General features: G+C 35.7%; 1 protein-coding gene across 33 annotated transcripts in view; it reads right to left on the bottom strand.

The window, feature by feature from the left end:
• LOC106870514 (RNA-binding motif, single-stranded-interacting protein 2) overlaps positions 1–10,000 on the bottom strand; it is a 161,213-nt gene that overhangs the window by 127,294 nt on the left and 23,919 nt on the right. For 27 of the 33 annotated variants that reach the window (XM_089343710.1, XM_089343703.1, XM_089343701.1 and 24 more), the window contains exons 3-4: positions 7,903–7,980; positions 6,919–6,954 (exon numbers count right to left, since the gene is read on the bottom strand). In XM_089343710.1, coding sequence (XP_089199836.1) covers positions 6,919–6,954; positions 7,903–7,980 — 114 coding nt within the window. The remainder of the gene's footprint in view (positions 1–6,918; positions 6,955–7,902; positions 7,981–10,000) is intronic. The other 6 variants (XM_089343698.1, XM_089343713.1, XM_089343717.1 and 3 more) reach the window with 1 other exon arrangement.

Raw genomic sequence — 10,000 nt, 5'->3', positions numbered from 1 at the left:
TGTCTTTGATACTGCTACTGTAATGGCCTCTGCTCCATAGAGCTGGCTGATCTTGTAATTCCTTCACTGAAGCATCCAACCATTCCACTTGCTCTTCAACTCTCAGTAGCCTGGATGCATCCAACCACACTTTCCCGGCGTTAACTGCTATCTGTGTCCAATCTGTCTCTACCTTCTAGAATGTGGCACCAACATATGCCAACATTTAACCCCTTCCTCCAGAAGATGGGGATGGACGGAGAAACTTTAATGTTTCAATGAAAGAGTGAAGGAGTTTCTCTGTGACTACGCAACCTGGCAGTAAATAACAAACAAATCTCTGTCAATTCAGTTACTAATATGTTGACCCTTTTGATATCAACCCACCAAGGAGACGGATCTTTGTTTCATAAGACAAACTTCATGTTTTAAAATCATCTTAATTAAAACCTTCCATCAAAATTTTATGAAAATTTATGTTCCAAACATTAGTTGAACAATGAAGAAGCTACTAAACTAAATTCCTCATTGATTTCAAAATAAATAGAAAGAAAGGCAGAAATATGGTAACAAAAGGGTTAAAGTGATCTAAATTAAAACCTTCCACCTAAATTTGATATTAATTTATGTTCAAAACACCAGCTTAATAATGACAATTATTACACTAAATTCTTTATAATTGTCAAAATTAATAGAAACAAAGGCAGTGTATTCCAACAGAAATATGGTAATAAAAGACCTAAATAGAATTAGAGACATTGATCATTATAATCCTTGGTAGAGGAAATTATGGTTTGGCAGCAGATGTAACGCTTTTGATCGTGGATCTGCATCGGCAATGTTCAGTTGGAGTAAATTGAACGATAACAGCCATGAGAGAAACTCAGGAGGAAATATGAGAGAAAAGTCTTCATAAAAACAATACAACTAGAACCTGTTCACGTTTTTAATACAACACATGTACATGTGCGTATGTACATATGTGTGTGTGTATAGAAATAAGTATATATATATGTGTGTGTACATATATATATATATATATATATATATATATATATATGCATATATGTATATGTGTGTGTGTGTATGTATATATATATATATACACATATAGATAGGTATATATATACATATATATATATATGCATGTGCGTGTGTATATATGTGTGTGCGCATGTATATATATATAGATAGATAGATAGACAGACAGACAGACATATATGCATAGATAGATGGAGATAGATATATAGATAGGCAGATAGTCAGTGAAAGAGGAGTGAGAGAGATAGTGAAATGAGGAAAGAAGTAGGGAAAAAAATACAGTAATGGGTAAAAAAAAAAAAAAAAAAAAAAAGCAAAAAGCAAAATTGGTGCAGTGCCTGTTTTGAGTGAGAATTGATTGTGCTGTGACAGTTGTTGCACATGGTTCTATATGCAGCGTAGCGTGATAATATGCAGTAAAGTGTGTTGGAAAATAACACTCTGAATAATAATTAGTGATAAGACCAGGTGATAATTGAATAAAATATGTCACATGTCAGTTTAGAGTGGGAGGGAGGGGCAGTCTGTGAAGTATGAAATCGTACAATTAAATTATTCACAAATGAGTTTTGTTTCAACATTAAATACACACTTAGAGGCAACATGCACGTGTGTGTGTGTGTGTGTGTGTGTGTGTGTTTATAAGAATGTAAATAAGTAGATGTGTATAAGTATGCATGTGTTTACACACACACCATACAAACATAAATATTCTTTTCTACTCTAGGCACAAGGCCCGGAATTTGGGGGTGGGGGGCTAGTCGATTAGATTGATCTCAGTACGCAATTAGTACTTAATTTATCGACCCCAAAAGGAAGAAAGGCAAAGTTAACCTTGGCGGAATTTGAACTCAGAACGTAAAGACAGATGAAATACGGCGAAGCATTTTGCCCGGTGTGAAGCAGATTGACCTGCAAGTAATAATAGCCACACTAACCTCAAAATCATAACCTAAAGGTCTTAAAATAGAAAGCCTCATTGGATCACATAGTTACTGATATACAAACTGAAGGGACAGTCATGGTTGGAACACCCTGATGCCATGTCCAGATCACCCATGGTACAGTTTTATTGTTTTCAAAATTCAGTGGCACACCCAAACTAAGATTATAACTAAAAGTATGCGGGAAAAAAATTATATTCAGGTTACACTGTGGCACACCTAGCATTGTCTCATGGCACACCAGTGTGCCATAGCATACCCATTGCAGAGCACTGGTCTACATGGTCATGGCTGACAAGAGGCTCAAAAACAACAGAATCTACACACTTTTGTACATTTAGTAGCAGCGAAACCATTCCAAACACCAGAATACAAAACTAATTTTATTAGCTTTTTTCTTCTTCACACAGACCATAGTTCTTTTTTTCTATTTTTTTTCTTCTTTTGTTTGTTCCGTCCATCTCAGTGAATCCTAGATAGCAAGCTAGCTTTGCTATCCACACAACATCAAAATCCTGATTCCATGTAGCATCAAAGACATCATTAAACACTACAATACAACGCCAAACAGGATGTCTGGTATTCCAAAGCCAGCAAGTCCAACGGGGACTGTCCTGGGCAGCAGCAGCTATCTGTGTGTGTGTGTGTGTGTGTGTGTGTGTGTGTAAGAGGGAAAAAGATGCAAGGCATAAAATACATTATACAGAATTCACACTTACAATACATACATGTATCATGTGTGAGTATGTGTGTGTGTACACGTATGTGTATATATATATATATATATATATATATATATATATAGATAGATAGATAGATAGATTTATATGAATACATTATATCTATATACTTATATGTATACATTATATATATATATAAAATATATATTATGTATTATATCATATTTGTACATATCTTTGTATGTGTTTATATATATATATATATTTGTATGTATGTACATATTCACACACACGCGCGCGCGCGTGTGTGTGTATATGCACGCGTGTGATTCATATATTATTAAGATTAATCTCCCTCTTGGGTCCATTGGAAGCTTTTTTCTTGTTGCTGCTTATTAATAACATCAATGGCAACTTGTGATGAGACCTTTTTCCTCTGCCATTGTTGTTGCTGTTGTTGTTGTGCTACAGCTATCATCGTTCCTGTTGCTGTTATGTAGCCCAGGTGACATTCATCCTCCTCCAACAACAACAACCACAGCAGTAGCAGCAGCAACAATAAACAACATCAGCAGTAACAAGAAGAACACCAACGTCACCACCACCAATAATAACAATAACAACATAAAAAAAAAACGGTAACAGCAGCAGCAGTCAACTGCAAGCTTTAACTGGTGACCCAGAAACACAACAAATGTTGACCCAAGTCAGTTATTGAGCATTGATTACTACTGCTGTAATATGTATTATTGATCAATGTTTGGCTGAATGGGTAGACTGACCTTGGCAGCATTTGAACTCTGGATTTCAAACTGACAAACAGCTTGGCACTAATGCATTCTAAAGCTGGCACTCCGTGCGCCAAACCATTCCACCGTTCGAAAGATTTTGGCCATTCAGTCATTGGGTCAGAGACTACATTAGTGCTTCTCAATCGTTTTCTGCCTATGGACCTATTTCGTTCCTGTTTTACTCTACAAAACCTCCATAGCCATTCGTTGTATATAAGGGAAATCTTTCTCTATTTTTATAATTAAATATGATTAGAAATTGAATAAAAAATTAAAATGATTTGTGTGTTGCAGAAATATAAGCAGTTTATTACAAATTAAACTTTAACAGAAAAATCTCACATTGACCCCTAAGAGCCATATGGACCCCAGTTGAAAACCAGTGGTCTGGACCATTGCAAAGAGCCCTGATTCCACCTGGCTTGCCACACTCTCTGTCTAACTCAGAGGTTCTCAACCCTTTTTTTTGTTATTTATGGACCCATTTAATTCCTATTAAACACTGAGACTGGTGTATTGCCTCACAAGGTGCCTAATTCGAAGGAGATGTTAAAAATTAGGCAAATAAGTTATATTTTGTTAAACATAACTAGTCCAGGAAGCGTTTTTGATATCACTTCCTACACACACACACACACACACACCACCTGATCAATCAAGCTATCAAATGTTGATACACATTGCTGGTCACAATGCGCTTTGCATTGTTTTAGCCTTCAAATGATGCCACCCTGCTGGCTGGGCGAGTAGGCCAACATTGCCCCCTGATTGGAAAGGAGAATGCAGCAACATGAAATGAAGTGTTTTGCTCAAGAACACAATGCGCTGCCCATCAGGGAAAGTGTATATATATATATATATATATATATGTATATGTATATACTTTAATGATATATTTAAAACAATGAGGCTTCTAATATATTCATTCCCATACTCACACTCACACACAATCAACAACTGGAACCAGAAGGCACAGGGTGAATGCAGTATATGGATCTCATTAGAACAGTAGATGTTGTAGTAACAGTTGACAAGGCAAAGAGAGGATAAAGCAAGAGCACATTTTTAACATCCAGAAATATTCTCAGAATTGCTAATGTTTCCTCTTAAAGTGATTTGTTGATTGCTGAACAAAGCAGAGTCTATCTCTCTCCAATTCTGACTCATGGAGGCACGTGGCTTAGTGGTTAGGGTGTTGGACTCATGATCGTAAGATTGTGGTTTCAATTCTTGGACTAGGTGACGTGTTGCATTCTTGAGCAAAACACTTCATTTCACGTTGCTCCAGTCCACTCAGCTGGCAAAAAACTTCATTTCACGTTGCTCCAGTCCACTCAGCTGGCAAAAAGGAGTGACCCTGTGAAGGACTAACATCCTGTCCAGGTGGAGAATTTATTTGCCATGGAAACAGGGAAACCAGCCCTTATGAGTCAGCATGACTTGAGAAGGTAACTTTACTTTTACCAATTCTGATTCCAGCTGGTTTCTTCCAGAAAGAGAAGAAAAGTGAGAGAGACAGAGAGGAAGAGAGAGAGAGAGAGAGAGAGAGAAAGAAGAATTATAACCACCACCACCACCACTATCAACACCATCAAAAATTAATACTTGAGCAATACGTGTTGAGCCTAGAATGATGAAATGCAGAAACGGCCTTGGTGGGATTTGAACTCATGATGTAGAAGAATATATATAGCTAAATGATAAAAGGCATTTTGGTTCACTGTTCCTACCAATTCTGTATAGGTACAGCCCTCATGATAACAACAACAACAAGAGCAATTATTTTCAATGGCAACGACCATCACTAATTACAATAACAATAGTTTATTAAAATCAATTTGATAAACGAAGGCAATGGTTATCAGCGATAAGATGTAGGTGGGTGGTAGGGGGTGGGGGAGAAGACAGGAGGGGGAGGCAGAAAGACAAGGAAATGATAAGTTTTTTGTGGGGTGGGGTGGGGACCGTGTGTGGGTGGGAAGGGTGTGGGGGGGAATGGGGGTGTTGAGAGAAAGGCATTCAGAACTATTTAAATGAATTTTGCTAATGAATATACAATTAGGTAAGTAACAACAACAATAGTCACAACAACAACAGCAACCACAACTGAATGTCGGAGAAATGAAGAGGCTATGATTTATGGTTGCCCTCCCTCACCCCTCATCAGATTCACAGACACACAAACACACATACACCCCTACCCCTGAGCTCCCCCCCACTCTCCACAGTAATTCCTCGTTTGGAAGGTACTAATTATCATCATTGTTATTGCCACCTTTATTTTTGATTTCCCTGATTTTATTTATTTGTTTGTTTCATTCCAATCGATTTCTTTGCGGGAGTTGGGCAGAAGGTTCTGGATGTTTCACATTGCAAGTAACAGCCCAGGTCGGCTACTGTGTTTACGTTTCTGAGTTCAAAACCAACCAACAGACTTGTATCTTTAGCTTCCAGTCGAACCCCCTAGTCAGTTTTATCCATTCCAATAACTCAATGAAGTTCAAATACCAGTAATATACTGGTAGATCGTCTTTTAATGTCCATTTTCCATGCTGGCATGAGATGGATGGTTTGGCAGGCTGTAATGGGTTGAACGACTGCATTGTACTCCAGTGTCTGCTTTTTCACGGTTTCTGTAGTTGTATGCCCTTACTAACACCAACAATTTTATGCCATTTTATGCTGGATGCTTTTTACATGGCACCAGTGCTAGTTAGATTAGCATGTGGCTTGCAAGTCTAAGCTCCCCTATGACTGAGTGGAGCTACAGTAGAGAGAGAGAGAGGTGCTTTATGCAAAGAGATGAAAATATAAAGAATATCTTTGTGTAAGTGCTTTTGGCTGTCACTGGATGACCTCACTGAACAGGATTAAAAACTTCAATGATAGGAAACAATTCATGTGCAAGTTTGAATTGCAAGAGAGAAAACCTAATTTATTGCATTACATATCTGCAATGCAATAAAACTTATATTGGTCAAACATGAACAAAATTAATGAACTGAGTCAGGGTACATAAACAACAGTTAGAAATCCATCTGTCAGGAATGTTTCATAGAGTGAACAGTTATTTATCTGTGCAAATGGGAAATTCAAAGTATTCCAATGTTTCAAAATCAAACAAGAAAATTAACAATTATGTAAAGCAAAAGAAGAAAATTTTATAAAGATTTTCAATGTGAAAACATACTAGAAATACTGAGAAATGCTACCAAAAAATTACTATTAAGATAACAACATAGAAACTGGTTTACATCAGGCATCTGAAGAGCCTGTCATGGCTAAAAACATTCACTCAAAATTCTTCTTAATATGCTCCATATGGGCTGTGTTATAAGCTGTGTCTTCAAAAGATTTTTTTTAATATTTAATTTTTAAAGGAATTTTCCCCCAACTACACCCACACACACATACAAAATTCATTGAAAGATACAGTATATATACATTAAACATGAATGTTTTTTTAATTTTTATTTCACTCACCTGTCTCATTTCTGGGCAGTTGGAAGGTTGACATACCTGGAATAAGCAAGTAAAATAGCTTTAACCAAGGGCAAAAGTTTACATAGCTGATTATAGATACACACACACACATGTATATATATATATATATATATATATATATATATATATATATATATATATATATATATATATACACACAGACACACATACACATATCGTATGTATGTATATATGAAATATTTTTATCACACGTTTATCTTTATCAGGAAGGGTTGACTGGAGCTGTAAAGTCATATATCTATTCAAATTAGCTAACTTGAATCTTTCTTCTCTACAGATCCAGCTGTTTCTTGGTAGACATGGTTCATATGAAATGAACTGAGCAGAGACAATAAGCTCACCTTCAAAATTCAAAACAAAATAGCAGTAGTAGATTTGAAACCAAAAACCTATGGCCTGGTAGCCAAACACCCTCTCCACTTGGCCGTTTGATTTCTACAGATGAAGAACTGATACCATGCATCCTGAAAAGGATAACATTGAGTGACTGGCACATTGTCTGTAAAAATATTTGTCTTTTATTTCCCATTTTAGAGAAGTGAGTTGTGTATTGATCCCAAGGGATAGTCTCAGTGCTGGATTAACCATCATGCAAAATAAGGTGGGGGCACAGAAATGGAAAATGGTTTTTACAGCACAAAAGAAATCACTTTAAACTTGTTAAAAATAATATTGAAAGTGGTTTATACGATCAGAAATATAATTTCAAAGTGTTCATGGTGTCATAGTCTTTGATCTGATCGAAGACTTTTTTATTAATTGACATTTTTTTAAAGTAAATATATCTGTTAAAATGTGAAGTCAGTGTTATTTTCATTTCTGCGTAATTTAGATGACAGGTTGTTCATGGTTTAACATTGAGCACACTGTGTATATGGTTTAACATTGAACACACTAACATGGCTTGGATGCCTTAAGCACACACTTCAAAGAAATACTTACCAGTCGCAGATTTTGCCCAGTTAATTTACGACTGGCAAAACTCCTCGAATTTACAGACATGCCTGCATTATTGGGTCCCTATAAATGAAATAAAAATTTCTATAAGTGTCAATTTTTTGTAAAATGGAAACAGAATTGAAAGAAGATGCTAATGAAAATAATGATAATAATAATAAAGTGATGATCAAATATTATGTTTAATTGGCAAAAGGTGACCATCCCCAAATATAACATTATATATATTATATAAATGTATATATAATACATAGGAAATACGTAATATACATGCAAAGGTGACCGCTGAGGTCACCTTTGCCTTTCATCCGCCTAGGGTCAATAAAAGAACAATTTATATGAAGTAACTCTACATTAAGGAGTGGAACATACAATTTCTGTAATTCAGCCCACTTCATGGTCCCAGACGACAAAATGGAGAAAGTATTGCCCTGGAGAATGGTGACGAAGATGCGCTGGAACAGTCAAAGGCATTGCCCTGGGGCAAATGGAACAGCAACTCTGACTCACATGGCTCCCACTTGCAGATATTGTATATATTAAATTTATAATACATCATCATCATCATCATCATTTAGCGTCCGTTTTCCATGCTGGCATGGGTTGGACGGTTTAAAAGCCAGCAGCTGCACCAAGCTCCAATCTGCTCTGGCAATGTTTCTACAGCAGGATACCCTTATTATGTATTTAATATATATGTTGTATATAATGTGTGAAAGTATGTGGCTTAGTGATAAGGGCATTTGGCTCTTGATCGCAAAGTTGTGAGTTCAATTCCCAGCGCCACATTGTGTCCTTGAGCAAGACTCTTTATTTCATGCTGCTCCAATCCACTCAGCTGGCAAAAATGAGTGGCACCTGTAATTCAAAGGGCCAGTCTTGTCACACTCTGTGTCACGCTGAATCTCCCTGAAAACTACATTAAGGGTACATGTGTCTGTGGAGTGCTCAGCCACATTCACATTAATTTCACGAGTAAGCTGATGAGATCAACTGGAACTCTGATCGCCATAACTGATGGAGTGCCAGTTATGTATATGATATATAATATATATAAAATATGGCACATACTATATATAATATATATGTTATAGATATATATATTATATATTACTCATATAATATATGTAATGATGATTTATGAAGCTTATCAGGAATATATCAAGTGAATACCTGTATAGCTAAACACACATACAGATATATAATATATATATATATATATATATATCCATTGTGCGTGCGTGCATGCGTATACTCAGTTGTTTAGTTTAAGACGTAAACACTATCAATCAAAGGCTAGTAATTGTCTGATGTCTGCAATAGAAGCAATTACCAAGGCAAAAGTTTATTAAACAACTCATTAGAATGTAATGTAGTGTAAGGATAATTACCTAGCAGCTTAAGTAGAGATAATTACTCATTATATAATACACTAGAAACCTCAACAGCTACATAAACACACACACACACACACACATACACATACACATATACTCACATGCACACTCAGAGTTAAACTCATGTTATAAACATTACAGTTCGTTACCTGACATGTATGCTAGCATGCACACACATACACATACATATGTCCCATTCATACACATACATACACACACAATATATATATATATCTGTTATAAACAATACATTTCATTACATCACATGTATGCAAGTATATATACATACATGCATATATATGTACAAACGTACATACTAACAATATATATATACACATATATATATATATATATATATATATATATATATATATATATATATATATACACACATACATACATACATCATACACACATGCATAGGTATTCTTGCATAAAGTATGTATAATGACCAGATATATTTTTAAAGTATATTTACTTCATAAACACACATATATGGGGGGGGGAGCAAAACCTGGAATATTTTGGAAGCCTTATTTTTTGTGTATTCTTGAGCATAAATACTAAAATATTGTTTTCTATTTCAGGGTGGAGGTATTTAGAATTAATTTAAGCAGAAGTGCCAGTCTAGTATGTCCACTAGTATGTCCACTTAAGAAGCCAAGAGACAATGCATTGTAGGTTTG

This window comes from Octopus bimaculoides, chromosome 27, assembly GCF_046866305.1.
Source record: "Octopus bimaculoides isolate indiv1 chromosome 27, ASM4686630v1, whole genome shotgun sequence".
NCBI classification, from domain to species: domain Eukaryota; kingdom Metazoa; phylum Mollusca; class Cephalopoda; order Octopoda; family Octopodidae; genus Octopus; species Octopus bimaculoides.
The sequence above is the reverse complement of the archived record's forward strand: the minus strand, read 5'-3'. Positions and strand labels throughout refer to the sequence as shown.